The 24804-nt window shown below is 45.2% G+C and overlaps 1 protein-coding gene across 2 annotated transcripts in view; it reads left to right on the forward strand.

The window, feature by feature from the left end:
- Positions 1–24804, forward strand: part of EFR3B (EFR3 homolog B) — a 352965-nt gene that overhangs the window by 203123 nt on the left and 125038 nt on the right. For both annotated transcript variants that reach the window (XM_040348132.1, XM_040348134.1), the window contains exons 2-3: positions 3528–3604; positions 11106–11233. In XM_040348132.1, the coding sequence (XP_040204066.1) occupies positions 3528–3604; positions 11106–11233 (205 nt within the window). The remainder of the gene's footprint in view (positions 1–3527; positions 3605–11105; positions 11234–24804) is intronic.

A 24804-nucleotide genomic window follows, 5' to 3' on the forward strand; every position in this document is an offset into this window, starting at 1 on the left:
TATAACCCAACCCTGACTTGTACTTCCCAACAACATTGTCGCTTATTTGTTTGGAGAGTTCCTTGGTCTTCATGGCAGTGTTTGGTTAGTGGTGCCTCTTGCTTAGGTGTTGCAGCCTCTGGGGCCTTTCAAAAAGGTGTGTCTATGTAATGACAGATCATGTGACCAGGGCCGATCCTCCCTATAGGCTCACTATGCAAGCCGCTTAGGGCCCCGCAAAGCTGCGAAGGGCCCCCCAAATTACTAGAGGCCCCGCCTGGTGAGAAGTCATTTTCGCCCCCTCACCCCGCTTCTGAACTCGCTGGCTGAGTCATTTCCGAAAAGCAGAACACCCCCTCCCCCCGCTTCTCAACTGTCGTCAGCGCCCTCCGCTTCTCATTTTTAATGTGCCAGGTCATTTTGCTTAGGGCCCCAGGGAGGTCAGGATCGGCACTGCATGTGACACTTAGATTGTACACAGGTGGACATCATTTCCCTAATTATGTGACTTCTGAAGGTATTTGGTGGCACCAGAGCTTTTTATGGGCTTCATAACAAAGGCGGTGAATACATACGCACATGCCAATTATCAGTTTTTCATTTCTGAAAAGTATTGTGTATATATTTTTATTATTTTACTTCACCAACTTAGACTGTTGTGTTCTGATCCATCACATATAATTCAGATTAAAAAAAACATTGAACTAAAGGCTGTAATGTAACAAAATAGGTAAAAAGCCAAGGGGGTGAATACTTTTGCAAGGCACTGTAAATGTCACTGGTCCCAAAAGAGTGGCAGAAGTGTCCGTTCTGTCCGCCGCAATGTCGCAGTCCTGCTAAAAATCGCTGATCTTCACAGTTACTAGTAAAAAAATAATAAAAATGCCATAAATCTATCCCCTATTTTGTAGACGCTAAGGGCCAGATTCACGTAGAATTCCGGCGGCGTAACGTATTGCATTTACGTTACACCACCGCAAGTTTTACGGGCAAGTGCTTGATTCACAAAACACTTGCCTGTAAACTTGCGGCGGCATAGCGTAAATCCGTCCGGCGCAAGCCCGCCTAATTCAAATGGGGCGTGTATCATTTAAATTAGGCGTGTGTTCCCGCGCCGAACGTACTGCGCATGCTTCGTTTTGAAATTTCCTGCCGTGCTTTGCGCGAAATGACATCGCACCGACGTCATTTTTTGAACGGCGACGTGCGTTACGTCCTTTCCTATTCACGGGCGACTTGCACAAAAAAAAAAAAAAATGTATTCGACGCCAAGAAATAGCAGCTGTAACTATACACAGGGAAAAGCCGACTAGCGACGACGTAAGAGAATGCGATGACCGCGCGTACCTTCGTGGATCGCCGTAAACCGCTAATTAGCATACCCGATGCGGAAAACGACACGAACTCCACCCAGCGGGCGCCAAAGTATTACACCTACGATCCGAAGGCGTACGAAGCCGTACGCCTGTCGGATCGAAGTCAGAAGCCGTCGTATCTTTGTTTGAGAATTCAAACTAAAGATACGACGCGGCAAATTTGAAAGTACGCCGAAGTATCAGCAGATACTCCGGCGTACTTCTTCTGTGAATCTGGCCCTATAACTTTTGCACAAACAAATCAATATACGCTTATTGCGATTTTTTATTTTGCTAAAAATATGTAGAAGAATACATATTGGCCTAAACTGAGGAATAATTGAGTTTTTTTTATGTTTTTTTGGGGGGGATATTTATTATAGCAAAAAATAAAAAATATTGTTTTTTGTTTCAAAATTGCCGGTCTTTTTTGTTCATAGCGCAAAAAAATTTAACGCAGAGGTGATCAAATGCCACCAAAATAAAGCTCTACTTGTGGGGGAAAACGGACATAAATTGTGTTTGGGTAAAGCGTTGCACGACCGCGCAATTGTCAATTATAGCGACGCAGTGCCGTATCACAAAAAATAGCCTGCTCATTAAAGTGGAGGTTCACCCAAAAACCTTTTTTTTTAACATTAGATTGAGGCTCGTTTTGTCTAGGGGAATCGGGTGTTTTTTTTACAATCTAAGCTGTACTTACCGTTTTAGAGAGCGATCTTCTCCGCCGCTTCCGGGTATGGGCTGCGGGACTGGGCGTTCCTACTTGATTGACAGGCTTCCGTCAGACTTTCGACGGTCACATACATCGCGTCACGATTTTCCGAAGGTAGCCGAACGTTGGTGCGCAGGCGCCGTATAGAGCCGCACCGACGTTCGGCTTCTTTCGGCTACTCGTGACGCGATGGATGCGACCGTCGGAAGCCTGTCGATCAAATAGGAACGCCCATACCCGGAAGTGGCGGAGAAGATCGCTCTCTAAAACGGTAAGTACAGCTTCGATTTTAAAAAAAACTACCCGATTCCCCTTGACAAAATGAGCCTCAATCTAATGTTAAAAAAAAAGTTTCGGGTGAACCTCCACTTTAAGGTGGTAAATCCTTCCAGTCCCCAAGTAGTTAGGGGGCTCTGTACTTTGGAATTATATATGAACACAGGGAATAAGGTTTAGCTCTACATTTATACTAAAGTGCAACGTATTCATATAATACCTTCCCTAGTTCCTCCTCTCGATCAACATGCAAATAAACATTTTCAATCGAATAATTTTTTCTTTAAATAATCCCTCTTTTGAGACCCAGTGACATCACCACTAAGTCTGTCTGCTGGTCATAGATGGGAAGGGCCACCTGGGTCCTGTAAACGTTACAGCACACTGCCTTTGATCTTCTTTTAAGAGTTGTATGTGAAAGAACACATCTCTGGCATCCCTTTAGATGTGCTTGCTCCTCCCCAGCTTGCCACTGGGTGGTGCAAACTTTAGCTGTGTTATCTGCTGATTGGTTCTTTGATTTGTAATCAAGCAACTGATCAGCCGTTTGCATAGCTAAAGTCTGCACCACCCAGAAAGTATGTATATCTAAAGGGATTCTGGGTATGTGCTCATATAATTCTGAGGAACAAAATGATTCATAGGAGAGAAATTGAGGCTGACCAATGACAACATAGATCAGGATGAGAGAGGATTGGTGACAACTGAAGTGGTTCAGACAGAAAATGAAGGTGGGCTCAATAGCTGCTGCAGATTCAAAGGGTTATATTTTGGAGATGCAAGTTTGCCGGGAATTGACTTTCTACATATGTGGGGAAAAAGGTAATGCTGGAGTTTAGCTTTAACCTTCGAGATAAGATATGAGCCCCTCATGGAGGACATTGCTTTCAGTTGATTATCTGCCTTGTGATGTTAGAAGAAGCAGGAAAGCACAACTATTGTGCAGCATTGCAAAGCAGGAAGCAAAACCTGCGCTTGTTATAAGAAAATATGGTTGCCCCCATTTACACAGATAAATACTATGCTTAGAATAAAATATTCTCGAGGCAGCATTAGCACACAACTGAGCATTTTTGTTTATATCAGTTTAAAAAATATTGAAGTATTCAAGTGTTATAGGTGTTGAAATGGCATATTCGGAACTGAATGCTCTACTTGTCTGGCATCTTGTAATGAAAGTTCTGTCTTTATCTGTTTTGTAGGTGTTTGTGGCTGCTGTGGGGCGCTGCGTCCGCGCTACAAGAGGCTAGTCGATAACATCTTCCCAGAAGATTCAGAGGTAAGGAGCTTTTGTTGATCAGGCTGTCGTACCATTCCACGCCATGTAGACAATATAATAAAAAACACTATGTGCAGTATTTTATATTCATTTATACCACTTATTAAATTGCACTGCACGCTGAACATAACACTACGCAGGAGACTGCACACCTGCAGTGAAGTGAATCCGACAGTTCAGTATAGTTTCAGGTATCAAACCAAAAATTATAGCTTCTGATGACACAAAACAAATTGCGTCAGGTTATGGACTTTTTAAATCTCAACACTCCGTATATGAGCTTTCAAACAAACCCTCTGTGACCTCTGTAGCTGAAGGCACTGTGGCGTAATTCATACTGAAAATGTACAATATCAAATAGTTTAAATTTCATTTTCAGCGGCTCAGTTAGGGTCAACTCCCCCACCCAGCATCAACTAAGCATCTCACCCTGCTCCCGTCCAGCATCAACTCAGCAGCTAGCCCTGCTCCTCCACCCAGCATCAACTCAGCAACTCCCCCTCCTCCCCCAACCAGCATCAACTCGGCAGCTCCCCCTGCTCCCATCCAGCATCAACTCAGCAGCTCCCCCTGCTCCCATCCAGCATCAACTCAACAGCTCGCCCTGCTCCCCCACCCAGCATCAAATCAGCAACTACCCCTGCTCCTCCACCCAGCATCAACTCAGCAGCTCCCCCAACCAGCATCAACTCAGCTCCCCCTCCTCCCCCAACCAGCATCAACTCAGAAGCTCCCCCTGCTCCCCCACCCAGCATCAACTCAGCAGCTCCCCCTGCTCCTCCACCCAGCATCAACTCAGCAGCTCGCCCTTCTCCCCCACCCAGCATCAACTCAGCAGCTCCCCCTCCTCCCCCAACCAGCATCAACTCAGCAGCTCCCCCTGCTCCTCAACTCAGCAGCTCCCCCTGCTCCTCCACCCAGCATCAACTCAGCAGCTCCCCCTGCTCCTCAACTCAGCAGCTCCCCCTGCTCCTCAACTCAGCAGCTCCCCCTGCTCCTCCACCCAGCATCAACTCAGCAGCTCGCCCTGCTCCCCCACCCAGCATCAACTCAGCAGCTCGCCCTGCTCCCTCACCCAGCATCAACCCAGCAGCTCCCCCTCCTCCCCAACCCAGCATCAACTCAGCAGCTACCCCACCCAGCATCAACCCAGCAGCTCCCCCTCCTTCCCCAACCAGCATCAACTCAGCAGCTACCCCACCCAGCATCAACCCAGCAGCTCACCCTCCTTCCCCAACCAGCATCAACTCAGCAGCTACCCTGCTCCCCCACCCAGCATCAACTCAGCAGCTCCCCCTCCTCCCCCAACCAGCATCAACTCATCAGCTCTCTCTCCTCCCCCAAACAGCATCAACTCAGCAGCTCCCCTGCTCCCCCACCCAGCGTCAACTCAGCAGCTACCCCACCCAGCATCAACTCAGCAGCTCCCCTGCTCCCCCACCCAGCGTCAACTCAGCAGCTACCCCACCCAGCATCAACTCAGCAGCTCCCCTGCTCCCCCACCCAGCGTCAACTCAGCAGCTAACCCACCTAGCATCAACTCAGCAGCTACCCCACCCAGCATCAACTCAGCAGCTACCCCACCTAGCATCAACTCAGCAGCTCCCCTGCTCCCCCACCCAGCGTCAACTCAGCAGCTACCCCACCCAGCATCAACTCAGCAGCTAACCCACCTAGCATCAACTCAGCAGCTACCCCACCCAGCATCAACTCAGCAGCTACCCCACCTAGCATCAACTCAGCTCCCCTGCTCCCCATCCAGTATCAACTAAGTAGCTTACCCTGCTCCACCACCCAGCATCAACTCGGCTGCTCCCTGTCCAGCATCAACTCAGCAGCTCTCCCTGCTCCCCATCCAGTATCAACTCAGCTTCTCCCCCATCCAGCATACACTCAGCAGCTGTACCAAGGCCAAACATTCCAGGGTATGTAAACTTTTGATCAGGGCCATTTGGGTGATTTATGTTATCATTATGATTTTAAAAGGATCCAAAAAACAATGTGATAATAAATTGCTTCATGTGATCGCTATCCTTAAAATAAAAAAACAGTTTTTTGGCATGATCAGTTCTATTTTCAATATTAATTTCACAATTTCTGTCAGGGTGTGCAAACTTTTGAGCACAACTGTATGTATAACTAGAGACATACTTGTGGTCACTTTACTCTAAAGGCCTTCTTCCTGTTCCCTCCATAACATTGATCCTCTGCTCGGTGTCTGCACTGTGCCTAAGTCAGCATTCAGCAATACAATCCATGTATAAATATATGTCACTTTTTATATGGCATGCACACCTTGACACTTGCTCCAGGTAAGACGAGATTCCTGCCATCGGATGGAAAGGGAGTCGTAATCTGCATGGCGGCTTTAATGAACTCCAGTGATTCTGAGAAGGTCAGAGTAGAAGTCCTTGGAATTTTCTTATCACACAACAGCCGTAAAAGAGAAAGGAGCTGAGCCAGCAAAACGCGGGGAGATGGCGAGCCACCAGGGAGAAGACGTATATAGAAAAGAAAATGAGAGCAATGGTACAGAATTTGCAGCTCTTGCATGTGAAGATGAAATTAATCTTATACCCCATACACACTATTAGTTTTTCTGCAGATTTTTGTCTTCAGATTTACCAAAACCATATAATATGAGGTCGAACCTTAAGAGTTTCAGTTTGTATGCAATCAGGCAGGCCTTTGCACTACATGGTTTTGGTAAATCTGAAGACAAAATTCTGCAGAAAATCTAATAGTGTGTATGGGGATCTAAGAATGTACCACTTTCCTGGCCAATTCTGACGTTCCTCCTACATGTAAAAAACATATTTTTTTGGCTATAAAACGAGATAGAAACCCCAAACATTATATATATATATATATTTTAACAGACCCTAGAGAATAAAATGTTGGCCATTGCATATCCTTTTTATGGAGAGATCTGGGATCTACTAGACCCCAGATCTCTACTCTGCCCTCCAATACTCTACTAGACCCCAGATTTCTCCTCTGCCCTTCAATACTCTACTAGACCCCAGATTTCTCTTTTGCCCTCCAATACTCTACTAGACCCCATATTTTTCCTCTGCCCTCCAATACTCTACTAGACCCCAGATCTCTCCTCTACCCTCCAATTCTCTACTAGACCCCAGATTTCTCCTCTGCCCTCCAATACTCTACTAGACCCCAGATCTCTCCTCTACCCTCCAATTCTCTACTAGACCCCAGATCTCTCCTCTGCCCTCCAATACTCTACTAGACCCCAGATTTCTCCTATGCCCTCCAATACTCTACTAGACCCCAGATCTCTCCTCTGCCCTCCAATATTCTACTAGACCCCAGATCTCTCCTCTGGCCTCCAATACAGCCGATTAGACACCGTTAACATCCAGGTAAACAAAGAATTGAAACCGGAAGTGACTAAATTCTCATCGCTTCTGGTTTCTGATGTCACACAGTGGGCGGAACAACATAAATTCCTTTCATTGTGTGCCCAGAATCAGATGTCGCTGGTGGCACCCTTACCGGGCTCCCCAATCGCATTGGGAGAGCCCGGTAAAGGCGGCAATGGGAGGTTGTTTGGACCCCCTTCCACCGCCTGTAAATGTAATCCGGCGGCTTGTTAGCTGCTAGGATTACTTTTACTTTGGTTTTGGATGTAACATGACAAAATGTGGAAAATTTCAAGGGGTATGAATACTTTTTCAAGGCACTGTATTTTGGGGCGAGCTTTTACTTATGTTCATTGGAGGAACAGAGAATCTGCGGATCGGCAGCACACCCACACAGAGAGTAAAATAAAAAGTCTATTGAAGCATTAATAATAAAAGCACTGGATGAGTACAGGCAGGGGAAATGCAGGTAGGTTGATGCATTTCACACTATGGAAGTGCTTTGTCAAAACCATGTTCTTTGGAGATTGGAGGTTTTCAGGGACCTTTGAGGCTGGGAGCCGTGTTACAGAAGCTGAGAATGACTCACAGTAGGTGGTAGCTCTACACACAATTATTTTCAATAGCACCTAAATTGTGGTGCGGTTTTGCCACGATTTATCACGCGGCATTAGCGGCAAATCGTTGCCCGTGATGCTTGTCGCCAAAAAGAAGCTCCTGCTCATTTTTGGAGCTACAAGCTTCACACAATGTGATTTGCTGCGATTGCCACGCGATAAATCACCTGATAATTGTGACAAAACTGCTCTGTGTTTTAGCTGCCATTGAAAATAATGGCACCTGAACCTGCGTTTTGCGATTATAGTATTTGAGATCCCAAAACGCCAAGTATGAATAAAGTCTGATGAGCGAGAACTGAGCGATCAGCATTCTTTGAACGTTCGGTTCTCGGTGTAGCGGGGTGGCAGTGGACAGATGCAGCAATAGATCAATGCTCTACTTCCACCTAGGTAAATATAAATGGTTGTAGAGCTCACACTTTCAGCTACTGCAGGGGCCTCCAAACTTTTTAAGCAAAGGGCCAGTTTACTGTTCTCCAGACTTTAGGAGGACCAGACTGTGGCCAGTGAGAGTAGAAAAGGTCCCGACATCAGTGGGGAAAATAATACCCCATTGTTTGTTTCAGAGAGAGTAATTGCACCCCATTATTGGTGTAACCTGGAGAAATTGTGCCCCATTGTTGATGTCATTGGGCCCCATCGTTGGTGTCATTGAGAGGAATTGTGCACCATCACTGATGTTATTGAGCCCCTGTTCCATCAGATTAGGCGACCCGTCAGAATTGGTAACGGAAGTGAAGTTCCATCGCTGCCATCTTGGTACACCCAGCACTCCTCTACTGTAATGATACACAGAGAAGGGGGCAAGCGGACATCTTGCTACACCCAGCACTCCTCTACTGTAATGATACACAGAGAAGGGGGCAAGCGGACATCTTGCTACACCCATCAGAGTTTTGCATCTTACACTTTTTTTTAACAGTAAACTGAGTTGATATAGTGAAATACAGTACTTACAACTCTGTGTATATGTTTACATGTTGAATTTTAAAAGCAGCGAACTTCTGTCCGATTAGCAAGCCTTTGAGATCAGCAGGCTTGCCGCTGCTTTTAAAATTCATCATGTAAACAGTCAGATGGAGTTTTAAGTACTGTATTTTACTATATCAACTCAGTCTACTGTTAAAGTGTAAAAGGTGGGTGTAACAAGATGTCCGCTTGCCCCCTTCTCTGTGTATTATTACAGTAATAAGGAGTGCGGGGTGTAGCAAGATGGAGGAAATGGAACGTCACTTCCATTTCCAATTCTGACGGGTCGCCATATCTGACGGAACACCCTGTTGTTGGCGTTAGTGGATTTAGATTTTGCCCCTTTGTTGGTGTCATTGGGAGGAAATGTGCCCCATCGCTGATCTTATTGGGCCCCATTGTTGGTGTCAGTGGGAGAGATTTTGCCCCATCGTTGGTGTCATTGGGAGGAAATGTGCCCTATCGCTGATGTTATTGGGCCCCGTTATTGGTGTCAGTGGGAGAGATTTTGCCCCTTTGTTGGTGTCATTGGGAGGAATTGTGCCCTATCGCTGATGTTATTGGCCCCCGTTATTGGTGTCAGTGGGAGAGATTTTGCCCCTTTGTTGTTGTCATTGGGAGGAAATGTGCCCTATCGCTGATGTTATTGGGCCCCGTTGTTGGTGTCAGTGGGAGAGATTTTGCCCCATCGTTGGTGTCATTGGGAGGAAATGTGCCTTATCGCTGATGTTATTGGCCCCCGTTATTGGTGTCAGTGGGAGAGATTTTGCCCCATCGTTGGTATGTCATTGGGAGGAAATGTGCCCTATCGCTGATGTTATTGGCCCCCGTTCTTGGTGTCAGTGGGAGAGATTTTGCCCCATCGTTGGTGTGTCATTGGGAGGAAATGTGCCCCATTACTGATCTTATTGAGCCCCCGTTGTTGGTGTCAGTGGGAGAGATTTTGCCCCATCATTGGTGTCATTGGGAGGAAATGTGCCCCATCGCTGATCTTTTTGAGCCCCCGTTGTTGGTGTCAGTGGGAGAGATTTTTCCCCATCGTTGGTGTCATTGGGAGGAAATGTGCCCCATCACTGATGTTATTGGCCCCCGTTGTTGGTGTCAGTGGGAGAGATTTTGCCCCATCGTTGGTGTCACTGGGAGGAAATGTGCCCCATCACTGATGTTATTGGCCCCCGTTGTTGGTGTCAGTGGGAGAGATTTTCCCCAATCGTTGGTGTGTCATTGGGAGGAAATGTGCCTTATCGCTGATGTTATTGGGCCCCATTGTTGGTGTCAGTGGGAGAGATTTTGCCCCATCGTTGGTGTCATTGGGAGGAAATGTGCCTTATCGCTGATGTTATTGGCCCCCGTTATTGGTGTCAGTGGGAGAGATTTTGCCCCATCGTTGGTATGTCATTGGGAGGAAATGTGCCCTATCGCTGATGTTATTGGCCCCCGTTCTTGGTGTCAGTGGGAGAGATTTTGCCCCATCGTTGGTGTGTCATTGGGAGGAAATGTGCCCCATTACTGATCTTATTGAGCCCCCGTTGTTGGTGTCAGTGGGAGAGATTTTGCCCCATCATTGGTGTCATTGGGAGGAAATGTGCCCCATCGCTGATCTTTTTGAGCCCCCGTTGTTGGTGTCAGTGGGAGAGATTTTTCCCCATCGTTGGTGTCATTGGGAGGAAATGTGCCCCATCACTGATGTTATTGGCCCCCGTTGTTGGTGTCAGTGGGAGAGATTTTGCCCCATCGTTGGTGTCACTGGGAGGAAATGTGCCCCATCACTGATGTTATTGGCCCCCGTTGTTGGTGTCAGTGGGAGAGATTTTCCCCAATCGTTGGTGTGTCATTGGGAGGAAATGTGCCTTATCGCTGATGTTATTGGGCCCCATTGTTGGTGTCAGTGGGAGAGATTTTACCCCATCGTTGGTGTCATTGGGAGGAAATGTGCCTTATCGCTGATGTTATTGGGCCCCGTTATTAGTGTCAGTGGGAGAGATTTTGCCCCATCTTTGGTGTGTCATTGGGAGGAAATGTGCCCTGTTCTTTGGGTCTCGGTAGGATGGAATATTGCCCCATTGTTGGCATTAGTGGATGAAATAGTGGCAAGGGCCCGATAAAAGCAAGCAAAGGGCCTGCAGTTTGGAGACCACTGAGATACTGTATGGGAATTAAACAATTAACACCTATGCAGACTGGCACCAAGGATGGGATGATGTAACAAATATCGGGAGAGGTCCACAACTTTCCACCCTGTTCTTGGACAATCAACATCGGCCATTCCATGGTGATTGAATTAGTTGTCTGCTAGCCATGTGGATATACATGCTGGGGTATGTTCCTATCACTCACGAGACTTGGAGAAGCTCTGACACATCTTCAACATTACAGAGCAAGACCAGATGATTGTGACCAACTTCTACTAGATATTCTAAACTGTTATGATGAATTACTATAAGAACACATTAGAAGTACCCCTGGGGTACCACTGGCTGAGAACCTGTGAGATGTAGAGTACATTCATCTGTTTTTGTGTTTTTTTTTTAGGATGGCCTGGTCAAGTCAAACATGGAGAAGCTGACATTCTACGCTCTATCGGCCCCGGAGAAGCTGGACCGGATTGGGGCTTACTTATCTGAGCGACTAAGTCGAGATGTGGCCAGGCACCGCTATGGGTAAGGATGTTATGGAGTGTTACTTGTCCTGAACACAGTGGTAGACTTGCTTGGAATCTACAGTAGGAGCCAGCTAAAAAAGTTAGGAGCCAGAAAACGCACCCCGTCCCGACGAGCTTGCGCGCAGAAGCGAACACATACGTGAGCAGCGCCCGCATATGTATACGTTGTTCAAACCACACGTGAGGCATCGCCGCGATCGTTAGAGCGAGAGCAATAATTCTAGCCCTAGACCTCCTCTGTAACTCAAAACATGCAACCTGTAGATTTTTTTAAACGTCGCCTATGGAGATTTTAAAGGGTAAAAGTTTGTCGGCATTCCACGAGCGGACGCAATTTTGAAGCGTGACATGTTGGGTATCAATTTACTCGGCGTAACATTATCTTTCACAATATAAAAAAAAAAATGGGGATAACTTTACTGTTGTCTTATTTTTTAATTAAAAAAAAGTGTAATTTTTTCCAAAAAAAGTGCGCTTGTAAGACCGCTGCGCTAATACGGCGTGACAGAAAGTATTGCAACAATCGCCATTTTATTCTCTAGGGTGTTAGGATAAAAAATATATATAATGTTTGGGGGTTCTAATTAGAGGGAAGAAGATGGCAGTGAAAAATAGTGAAAAATTACATTAGAATTGCTGTTTAATTTGTAATGCTTAACTTGTAATACCAACGGCCACCACCAGATGGCGCCAGCTCACATCTGGTGGTAATAACTTGTAATACCAACGGCTCACCACCAGATGGCGCCAGCTCACAAAAAAAATTCTTTTTTTTTTTGCCCACCTTCCAAGCCAAGTCGCCAGGACACTATTTCTAGTCGCCATGGCGAAATGGCGCCCGGATTTGTCGATCCCTGCATTAAACTACATCTACCATGAGAGAAATATGTAAGCTGTCCTGAACATTCCTGATGCCTGGCTGACATTCTGGTGCATTGGTTTCCATGAGAAACAAAATGTTACCCCAGCCAATATAGAAGTCCACAAACTGTGATCTGGTGCTCTAGCCAGGATGTTCAGGCCCCATAAATACAATACTTGAATCAAAAAGGGCTGGCAACTCGGATGCTCTTGAATAAAATGGTTACACGGGTACAGGCTATACTTGACGCGTTTCGGCAAAGAAGCTTTCATCAAAGCATTGGTTTCAATGATTCTGAATCGCTGACCAGGGACAAGACAGGAAACAAGGAATTCAGGGCCAGATTCACAAAAAAGATACGACGGTGTATCTCCTGATACACCGTCGTATCTCTGAAATCCGCCCGTCGTAACTATGCGCCCGATTCATAGAATCAGGTTACGCATAGTTCTCACAAATATCCGACAGGTGTAATTGACTTACACCGTCGGATCTTTGGCTGCAATTCTAGGCCGGCCGCTAGGTGGCGATTCCCTTGCGGTCGGCGTAGAATATGCAAATGACTAGTTACGCCGATTCACGAACGTACGCTTTGCCCGTCGCTCTAAATTTACGTTGTTTCCGTCAAGATACGCGGCGTAAAACTAAGGCTGCCTACTAACTAGGTGGTCTAACCAATGTTAAGTATGGCCGTCGTTCCCACGTCGAAATTCACGTCGTTCGCGTAAGTCGTCCGTGAATGGCGCTGGACGCCATTTACGCTAACGTCGAAACCAATGACGTCCTTGCGACGTCATTTAGCGCAATGCACGTCGGGTAATTTTACGGACGGAGCATGCGCAGTACGTTCGGCGCGGGAACGCGCCTAATTGAAATGGTGCCCGCCCCAATTTGAATTAGGCGGGCTTGCGCCGTGCGGATTTACGCTACGCCGCCGCAAGTTTACAGGTAAGTGCTTTGTGAATCAAGCACTTACGGTGTAAACTTGCGGCGGTGTAACGTAAATGGAATACGTTACGCCGCCGCAGCGCAGCCGGATTATATGTGAATCTGGCCCTCAGATTTTTCACTCTTTCATTTGCTGCATGCTTGTTCTGGGTTTGTGACTCAGAGGCACTGAAGGGCAGAGATTGCCAGGCAGCTTGCATTTTCAGAAGGAGGCACGAAATTGTGTTTCTCTCTTTGTTGGAAAGAGAACATCAGGAAAACACAAGCACTGCGCAGCACTGCTAGGCAAGGAGTATGTCACTGATTTCCTCAGAAGGTCCCCGCTGTATCAGATCTGTCTCTATCTGCAGAATGTGATAGATTCTGTCCCCCTATGTCCCCACTATTTTGGGTAACTTTTCAATAGGCAGCAGTGGGTATGTTTACATGTATTTAAACTAGGGTTGTCCAGATACCGATACCAGTATCGGTATCGGGACCGATACCGAGTATTTGCGCTAGTACTCGTACTCGCGCAAATACTCCCGATACCAAAATAGAATACTTTTTTTTTTTTTTGTGACATCGAACACAAATTGGATGGCACCATTGGATAGCACTGATAGGTGGCACTGGCATTGATTGAATGGCACTCATAAATGGATGGCACTGATAGGTGGCACTGGCATTGATTGGGTGGCACTGATGAGATGCACTAATAAGCTGCCTCCCTGCACTGATGCACTAATGGGCACTGATCTGCACTGATAGGTGGCACTGGCTAGCTGCACTTTTGGGCACTGGCACCGATGAGCTGCACTGACAGTGATCACTCCTTCAATGATATGTAGTTTTCCAGTACCGTATGCTAAAAAACAGCCCCACACCATGATGTACCAGTTCTTCATAATTCTAAAGAAAATATCTTTGGTCTGTATTGTGGTTTGAAAACGGTCACATGACATTAAAAAAAGTATCGGTATTCGGTATCGGCGACTACTTGAAAAAAAGTATCGGTACTTGTACTCGGTCCTAAAAAAGTGGTATCGGGACAACCCTAATTTAAACCTAAGAACAAAACTTTAGGGTGCATATTAACTTCTTTATGGTATGGTAAATATATATTTGTTTGATATAGTACAGAGAATACCTGTTGATCCTGCCAGAAATCCCTGTGAGTTTATAACTTCCTGTGCTGCACCTTTTACAGCTTCCTAGCTACCTCTGAGGACTCTAGAATACGCCCCCCCCCCCCTGCCATTTTAAGGAGAGAGGGTGAGGTATTCCCATTTGACTGCATACTATTCTGTTATTACAGATACCCTATGACATCCGCCCCTGAGGAAGTATTTTTTACACGAAACGCGTCGGGCATCAAGGATGTAGCTTTATGCCAAATAGGATTCTATTCAGATATATCCAATCATTTTTGACTCATACAATTTTACATCTATCTCTCAATAGTTTGCTCTGTGCTGCCCAGTCTTTATGTGTACATTATTATCCATACCGTTTGACAATTTTATTGCATTATCTTGTGCTAATGACCTGTTACTATGTTCTTGTTCTAATGTTGGTTTCTATTATGTGCGGTTGTACATGCCACCCACAAACATGTGATACTATGTGCAGTTGCACATGCCACCCTCATACATGTGATACATATTATGCACCCATGCAAGTAAAATGTGTTTATTTTGTACCCAGCCCTAATCGGTCAGCTACTTCATTTAAAGTCCCAAATTCCCCCTTTTTTTTATTACCATTACCCGGGATGGAAGCACTTTTCCCATGTGCTTCATTTAAAGTCCCTAACCTTCCTCATTTTTGATAGATATAGTACCGTGTGCGTTGTCACCCTAGGACAGGAAGTGTGTTACTGGAAGGATAACCAGGCTAAAATAAGGCCACTTTCACACTGGGGAGGTGAGAGCGTCGGCGGTAAAGAACCGCTAGTTTTAGCGTCGCTTTACTGTCGTTTTAGCGGTGCTTTTCGGCCGCTAGTGTTGCACATATGCTGAAAGTATGGTCAATAATTCCAATGTGCGAAGGTAGCGGGCCAGGTGAAAGCAGAAGTGTTTTTATTGAAAAATTTCTGCAATGACACAAACACATGACCTTCAGACTGATAGACTGGGTAGCAACTGCTATTGTGTTCCTACCGTGAAACAAAGGTCAGTCTTTTGGTTCCCCTGCTATTAGCAATGGTCCCATTAGAATGTGCTTTCTGTCATTCCTGCTTTTTACTCTGCCATCTACTGGTAATTTAATAGAAATGCCATGAGTTTTGCTTTCCCCATTAGCAGAACTATAATCCTTTTTTATGGTGCCTGATTTTGACATCCCTTACTTAAGACCCGGACCTTTAGGCAGCTAAAGGACCCGGCCAGTTTTTTGCGATTCGGCACTGCGTCGCTTTAACTGACAATTGCGTGGTCGTGCAACGTGGCTCCCAAACAAAATTGGCGTCCTTTTTTTCCCACAAATAGAGCTTTCTTTTGGTGGTATTTGATCACCTCTGCGTTTTTTTTTTTTTTGCGCTATAAACAAAAATGTTGAAAAAAATGCAATATTTTTTACTTTTTGCTATAATAAATATCCCCCAAAAATATATAAAAAAAACATATTTTTTCCTCAGTTTAGGCCGATACGTATTCTTCTACCTATTTTTGGTAAAAAAAAATCGCAATAAACGTTTATCGGTTGGTTTGCGCAAAATTTATAGCGTTTACAAAATAGGGGATAGTTTTAATGCATTTTTATTAATATTTTAATTTGTATTATTTTTTTTATTATTATTTTTTTACTACTAATGGCGGCGATCAGCGATTTTTTTCGTGACTACGACATTATGGCGGACACTTCGGCCAATTTTGACACATTTTTGGGACCATTGTCATTTTCACAGCAAAAAATGCATTTAAAATGCATTGTTTATTGTGAAAATGACAATTGCAGTTTGGGAGTTAACCACAAGGGGGCACTGAAGGGGTTATGTGTGACCTCATTTGTGTTTCTAACTGTAGGGTGGTGTGGCTGTAGGTGTGACGTCATCGATTGTGTTTCCCTATAAAAGGGAACACACAATCAATGACAGCGCCACAGAGAACAACGGGGAAGCTGTGTTTACACACAGCTCTCCCCAATCTTCAGCTCCGGGGACCGATCGCGGGACTCCAGTGGCGATCGGGTCCGCGGGCCTCACGGTCACGGATGCAAAGGAAGGAAAATATATGGACAGCCGCACTCCAATGTCTAAAAAAGATGTGCCCTTTATTGGGTAAAAAGAAAATGCACTACAAAAAACAGCATACAGTGGGAAAAAACAGCTGACGCGTTTCACATTGAACCTCAATGCTTAGTCATAGCTCTTTTTTAGACATTGGAGTGCGGCTGTCCATATATTTTCCTTCCTTTGCATGCTTCGTGCATTGCTGGCACCCATTGGTTCTTGAGTGGACAGTGATTGCCTTAGGTGTGCTCACCTGGAGCTGCAGTTTTCCCTATCTCCTCACGGTCACGGAGCTTCAGACCGGGTCGCGGGAGCGCCCCACGCCCGCGACTCACCGCTGGGCACTTAAAGAGGACGTACATGTACGCGCTTGTGCCCAGCCGTGCCATTCTGCCGACGTAAATGTGCAGGAGGCGGTCCTTAAGTGGTTAAATGTAACCATATTGCTACACTTAGAGGCGCCTCTCTTCTCTTTTATACTCTGTAGCTCCTGCTGGATTTTGCTTCTAATCCCCCTGTGGAGGCTTCCATTTGTGGATGGACATTTTATAGTTACACCACCTATCACATTGCTATAATCTGAAGGATTTATGAATAATTGGTTGTGGAACGAATCATTTGAGTTTCCATTATTTCTTATGGGGAAATTCGATTTGATATACAAGTGCTTTGGATCACAAGCATGTTTCTGGAACGAATTGCGCTCTCAATCCAAGGTTTTACTGTACCTCCTACGATATGCGCTTGTGTCCTGGTCACGTCACTCCAGCTGATCGGCAACTCAGCTGGAGTGCGGCTCCGCGGACACTATTCGATGGGGGGGCACTTCTCGACAAAACACTGGTACAAGACTGAAGGAAAGGCTGGAAGTCAGATTTAACTTTGTAACACATTGGTACACAGGGCCCTTCATGTCCAGATCTGATGGTACTGTCCCTTTTTAACCCCTTCCCGACCGCCGCATGTACATTTACATCGGCAGAATGGAACGTACAGGCACATTGGCGTACATGCGACGGTCGGATTCCCGCGGGGAGCGATCCGGAAAGACGGCGCTATTCGTTTATAGCCGCTCCGTCGCGATCGCTCCTCGGAGCCGAAGAACGGGGAGAGCCGTATGTATACACGGCTTCCCCGTGCTTCACTGTGGCGGCTGCATCGATCGTGTGATCCCTTTTATAGGGAGACTCGATCGATGATGTCAGTCCTACAGCCACACCCCCCTACAGTTGTAAACACACACTAGGTGAACATTAAATCCTACAGCGCCCCCTTGTGGTTAACTCCCAAACTGCAACTGTCATTTTCACAATAAATAATGCAATTTAAATGCATTTTTTGCTGTGAAAATGACGATGGTCCCAAAAATGTGTCAAAATTGTCCGAAGTGTCCGCCATAATGTCGCAGTCACGGAAAAAATCGCTGATCGCCGCCATTAGTAGTAAAAAAAAAAAAATAATAAAAATGCAATAAAACTATCCCCTATTTTGTAAACGCTATAAATTTTGCGCAAACCAACCGATAAACGATTATTGCGATTTTTTTTTTACCAAAAATAGGTAGAAGAATACGTATCGGCCTAAACTGAGGAAAAAAAAAATGTATATATGTTTTTGGGGGATATTTATTACAGCAAAAAGTAAAAAATATTGCATTTTTTTCAAAATTGTCGCTCTATTTTTGTTTATAGCGCAAAAAATAAAAACCGCAGAGGTGATCAAATACCACCAAAAGAAAGCTCTATTTGTGGGAAAAAAAGGACGCCAATTTTGTTTGGGAGCCACGTCACACGACCGCGCAATTGTCTGTTAAAGCGACGCAGTGCCGAATTGTAAAAACACCTTGGGTCTTTAGGAAGCATATTGGTCCGGTCCTTAAGTGGTTAAAGGCTCAACAAAGGAAAGGGTGACTGATACCAAAGAAGTGGAGGGGAAGATGTTTAAAATGTAATCTTTAAACTACACATTTTCTCCCAGATGCCAACACACAGAAATGAACGGAGTATAAGCCATGTGACTAATTATGTATAATTGCAGTTAAAAGCTTTCCCCTCCTGCCATCAATTCCAAGACTTTTCACATTTCAGTTCTGGGCTGGAAGTCAGAGTTTTGTCTCTCTGCAATTATTACCCTTTCAGCTGAACAAGTGAGATGCTGGTGAACTAATCTATCATCTGCATAGTGGTTATCCTGTCCCCTCCAGAGAATGGCTGCTTGTGCAATCCACATTTACATTTCGTCATATCCCATGGAGCAGATTTAAAGCCAAAACTAACAAGTTCTTAAATAGTCCTGAGTGTTGTACGTTCACGCCTATGCGCTTTTTGGTGCGTTTTGTATTTTGCAGAAATGCACTACAGTCCATTTAACATGGTTTCCTATGGTACACGTTCACATCTATGCATTTTTCAGCCAGTGCATTTTTGACTTTTCTTGATCATACATTACGGGACACAGAGCCTTAATTACTCAATGGGTTATGTAGTCACCACAGGTGATTGGACACTGGCAAACTCAATTAAAATTGAGTTCCTCCCCTATATAGCCACTCCCAAATGGAGAGTACCCCAGTGAAGGAATCGAGGGAAGTGAGTATAGTTCTGCTTTAACCACTTGCACCTGGATACTCCTCGTGGAGCGCAGCCAAACAAAATTTACGTTCTTTTTTCCCACAAATAGAGCGTTCTTTTGGTGGTATTTGATCACCTCTGCGGTTTTTATTTTTTGAGCTATAAACAAAAAAAGTGACAATTTTGAAAAAAAGCAATATTTTTTACTTTTTGCTATAATAAATATCCCCAAAAATATATAAAAAAAAACGAATTTCTTCCTCAGTTTAGGCCGATACGTATTCTTCTACATATTTTTGGTAAAAAAAACAAAAAAACGCAATAAGCTTATATTGATTGCTTTGCGCAAACGTTATAGCATCTACATAATAGGGGATAGATTTAATAACTTGTATTTATTTATTTTTTGTTAGTAATGGCGGTGATCTGTGATTTTTATCAGGACTACGACATTACGGCGGACACATCGGACACGTTTGACACTATTTTGGCACCAGTGACATTTACACAGCGATCGGTGCTATAAAAATGCACTGATTACTGTGTAAATGACACTGGCAGAGAAGGGGTTAAACATTAGGGGGCGAGGAAGGGTTAACTGTGTTCTAACTGTAGGGGGATGGTCTCACTAGAACATGACAGAGATCACTTTCTTCCGCTCACTGGGAGCAGTGGATCCCTGTTATGTTGCTAGGCAGAACAGGGAAATGCCTTGTTACATGGCCATCTCTCCATGCCCACTAGCCTGTGATTTAAAGGGGATGTACAGGTACGCCCATTTAAGCAGCCATGCCATTGCACCAACCTACATCATCGTGAACTGGTCGGCAAGTGGTTAAAGAGGAGCTCCAGTCTCCCTCCCAAAATATTAAAAGTCAGCAGCTACAAATATTGACACTTACCTGTCCAGGGATCCAGCGATGTCCTCACCTGAGCCAATTCTTTATTTGGCTTAGGGTGCAGGTGCCGGTATCTTCGCTAAGGGAAACCGTCAATGAAACCTTTGCGGCTTTACAATCAGCCGGGGAGATCACATGGCTACATGCCTCCTCCGCAGAAGCTCGGTCTTGTAGCTGTAAAGCGGCCGTGAGTCACGTGACCGGCCTGAAGACAGCTCAAAATTGTTATTTAGAACGCTTGTTTTTTAAAACAACTTTCATAGGGGCTGGCAGTGATAATTGCAAGTTTTTTTCTTTTTTTTTTCAAGAATAGTGGTGGAAGGGGGGGCAGGGCAGGGGCGGAGACATAGAATGTGATGACAGGCATAAAGGAGGAGGTGAGGGGGAGAGAGGAGAGCAGAGGGGACAGTAACGTATGATGCAGGGACGTATTCTGACCACAGTAGGCGGCTGAAGCTTTTATTTTATTTTTATTTTTTTGGGGGGAGGGGGGGGGCACACACACAGTAGCTTTAAAAACACAAAAACACAGCGAGTACAAAAACACTTTAATCTGCCAGAAATCCAGTGGGCTCCTAACTTCCTTAGTGAGCAGACTCTGCTGCAATGAACTGCCAAACAGTGTTGATAGCCCTGCCAGGGTTCTCCTCTCCTGAACTAAGGAACACCTCCTCCTTATATTATGAGGATGAAGATATGGGGAGGTGTTCTGTAGTCCAGCGGAAGAGACCTGAGCAGGGCTGACAAAACTGCTTGCCATTTCAGTGGAAGAGAGGTTTAGAGTTAGGGGCTCGCTGGATTGTCATAGCTGTCATTTCTTCTCGAGATCCTGTGGGGATCCTCTTTGGCCATTGGGCAGCCAGGAGAACTTGCCAGGTCTTATTTACCCCACATCTCTCCATAAAGAGGACCTGTCACACTGATTCATATTACAAGGGATGTTTACATTCCTTGTAATAGGAATAAAAGTGATCAAAAAAAAAAGTGTAAAAAAAAAAAAAAATGAAGTAAAATAAAATTAAAAATTGTTTTTTTTTTTTAAAACGCCCCTATCCCCGGTAGCTTGCGCGCAAAAGCGAACACGCATGCAAGTCCCCCGCACATATGTAAACGCTGTTCAAACCCCACATGTGAGGTATTGTCGCGTGCGTTAGAGCGTGTGCAACAATTCTAGCACTAGACCTCCTCTGTAACTTTAATTAAATTTTAAAGCGTTGCCTATGGAGATTTTTAAGTACCGAAGTTTGGCACCATTCCATGAGTGTGCGCAATTTTAAAGCGTGACATGTTAGGTAGCTATTTACTCCGCGTAACATCATCTTTCACATTAAAGCGGTAGTTCACCCCCCCCCCCCCCCCCGACACATTTTACCATCGAGACAGGCATTGTAGCGCGAGCTACAGTATGCCTGTCCCGATTTTTTTAACCCCGTACTCACCTTGTAGTCGTCCATCGTAGATTCCGGCTCCCGCGGGGAATGGGCGTGCCTATGGAGAGGGAGGATGATTGACGGCCGGCCCTGGCACGTCACTCTCCCCGAAGACAGCCGGAGTAGGTCTCGGCTCTTCACGGCGCCTGCGCACAGGCTATGCGCACGCGTCGTGAAGACCAAGCCTATTTCGGCTATTTCCGGAGAAGCGTGACGCGCCAGAGCCGGCCGTCAATCATCCTCCGTCTCCATAGGCACGCCCATTCCCCGGAATCTTCGATGGACGACTACAAGGTGAGTACGGCGGTAAAAAATTCGGGACAGGCATACTGTAGCTCGCGCTACAATGCCTGATTTTAAGGTAAAATAAAAAAAAATAAAAAATTTCCCGTCGATAGGGTGAACCCCCGCTTTAAATAAAAAAATTGGGCTAATTTACTGTTTTGTTATTTTTTTAATTCATGAAACCGTTTTTTTTTTTCCCAAACAAAGGCGTTTGAAAAAATTATTGCGCAAATACCGTGCGAGAAAAAAAGTTGCAATGACCGCCATCTTTTCCCTAGGGCAGGGATCTTCAAACTACGGCCCTCCAGCTGTTGTGGAACTACAAGTCCCATGAGGCATTGTAAAACTCTAACATTCACAGACATGACTAGGCATGATGGGAATTGTAGTTCCTGAACAACAACTAGAGGGCCGTAGTTTGAGGACCCATGGCCTAGGGTGTCTGCTAAAAAAAATATATATAATGTTTGGGGGTTCTGATTAATTTTCTAGCAAAAAAAATGTTATTTTTACATGAAGGAGAGAAGTGCCAAAATAGGCCCAGTGGACAAGTGGTTAAAAGGATAAATCATGGAGAAATGTGTTTTATCATTTGTATATGGTCATACACTTTGAGAACACCTGACCTACTGTAGATGTCAGGGATGTCTAGCAAATGGCAAAGCCGTCTTCTTGTGAATTTTGGATAACGGTATTAAAGGGCTGACTGTCCCTGGGGGCCTTTACAGCCTAGGAAGTGACAGGAGGAGTAATATTCAGGCATATATATTTATCGGTGTTTGTCCTCTTCTACTGAGATCATTTGCACAGGATCATATAAAGGTCAGGAGCTGATTATGAGCATTCTACGGGAGGTGTAGACGCCACTTATCGCTGCACCTGTCACCATCGCTCTGCTACCTGTGATGAGTACCAGCTCACCATCCTCCCAGACATTTCCTATCAGGACATTGGTAATGAGAGCAGGAAAATGTGACAAGAGGGTGTAAATATCATTACTGCATATGATTAGCGCCTTTATGTAATGCTATTTTGTATGGATGCGTACGAAACAGAGAATATCAACCTTCTCAACCTTTTAGTGCCATGACTCCTTGATAAAATTTCCCAAGTTGTGGGGACCCCTAACAGTAAAATTTTCGTAGTGTGGGTTGTCGGCACCCAAGGCAAGACAAGCAATTTGCGCCCCTAACCCACAGACATTTAGCGCTCCCTGAGTCCTTTCCACTCGTACAGTATTAAAACCCCTTATGGTAGGATGTATAACTCTTTCTCTTTTTTCTTTCTCTTTTATCTCTCTCTCTAGGGTAATTTATTGTTTTTTTGCCCCTCATCCCTCTCTCTAGCCGTCTTTCTTGTTCTTTCTCTTATTCTTTCTCTCCCTTTTTTTTGTTACCTCCCCCTCTTTCCCTCTCCTTTCCATGAATTCTCTATTTTTTTTACTTCTTACTCCTGATGAGTGGCAATTCTGGGGGGGAGTTCTGATTGGCCAACTTAGGTGCTCTTGATTAAGGTCATCTGCTGTTCTGAGAACTGTAGTGGGGACTTTTAAAGTGGAGTTCCACCCATAAATATAACATTACATCAGTAGTTTTAAAAAAATGTCATTAGTCCTTTACAATTTATTTTTTATTTTTTTAGATGCCTTCAAAGTGTTGTTGCTAGGCAGAATAGTTAATCTTCCCACTTCCTGCACCTAGGTGCTTAATGCTTCCTAACCTACACCGCACAGACTCCTGGGAATGTAGTGGGTGTAACTTTCCAGGAGTCTGTGCACTCCCCAGTCTCAAAGAATCATGTGACTTGGACAGCACAGGTGCTGAAACCTGATCTGACACTGCTTGTGCAGCACTGAGCATGTGCGAGGTCTGCAAGGCTGAAATCCAGGAAGTTATACAGTCTGGCTTCATGATGCCCACACTTAAAGCGGAGGTTCACCCTCAGAGAGCACATTTTCCCCTTAGATTAATGCTCGTTTTGTCTAGGGGAATCGGCTAATTGTTTTAAAATATGATCAGTACTTACCGTTTACGAGATGCATCCTCTCCGTCGCTTCCGGGTATGGGCTGCGGGAATGGGCGTTCCTTCTTGATTGACAGTCTTCCGAGAGGCTTCCGACGGTCGCATCCATCACGTCACGATTTTCCGAAAGAAGCCGAACGTCGGTGCGCAGGCACAGTATAGAGCCGCACCGACGTTCGGCTTCTTTCGGCTACGAGTGACGCGATGGATGCGACCGTCGGAAGCCTCTCGGAAGACTGTCAATCAAGAAGGAACGCCCGCTCCCGAAGACCCATACCCGGAAGCGACGGAGAAGATGCATCTCGAAAACGGGTAAGTACAGCTCATATTTTAAAACAAATAGCCGATTCCCCTAGACAAAACGAGCAGGAATCTAAGGGGAAAAGGGCAAACATTAAATAAATGGGTGAACTCCCGCTTTAAGATGGCCCCAGTCAATTTCTATTTTATAAAGTGTCTAAATGCTGCAACAACCTAACAAAACGGACCTTAGTTTACAGACTAACTTTACTAGAATACATTAAGCTTGTGTATTACAGGGGTATTTATATTTAAAAAGTGAAATTGTGGCCAGAACTCCGCTTTAATAGCAACTATAATAACAGGTAGTGTTATTCATTGTGTCTCCGACTTTGTGGTGTCTCGTAGCAGTTACACCTATGCCTAAATCAGGAGACAGGGTCTCCAGTCCCTCCCACTTCACATTCCTCACCAGTCAGCTGACCTCTAGTCTTTGCCCCCCAGCCTTGCCATGAACTCAATGGGTGGCTGTGAAGAGCCTGGCTGGGTGGCCACAGGCTCCAGGGCCAGCCTGGCTGGGCAGCCACAGGCTCCAGGGGCAGCCACAAAAATGCTGGCAGAGCCAGGAACAGCCCAGGATTTGGTGACCCCTGGCAAACCATCATTTGACCCCTGAGGGGGTCCAGACCCCCAGGTTGAGAACCACTGGCTTAGAGCGTCATCCAATAGTCAGAAAACACCTAATATAAAGAGAGATGTATTTTGTGTGTATAGATGAAGCATGTGACACAGCAAGGCAGTGCAATTCAATGTCTGTCTATCTACAGTGCCTTGAAAAAGTATTCATACCCCTTGAAATTTTCCACATTTTGCCATGTTGCCACCAAAAACGTAAATATATTTTATTGGGATTTTATCTGATGGACCTAAACGAAGTGGCACATGTAACGGAAGCCCGTCGCACTCAGCTTGAGTCCTTCCGTCAGTACACTGCTTCCTCCAATCTGGACCTTCAGATATCAGATATTACAGCCGAATATTGTAACTTAAAACCAGGCGAGACTAGCTCAGTTACAAACTGAAACCTGGAGCTGTTTATTGA

Source organism: Rana temporaria, chromosome 4 (assembly GCF_905171775.1).
Source record: "Rana temporaria chromosome 4, aRanTem1.1, whole genome shotgun sequence".
NCBI classification, from domain to species: Eukaryota; Metazoa; Chordata; class Amphibia; order Anura; family Ranidae; genus Rana; species Rana temporaria.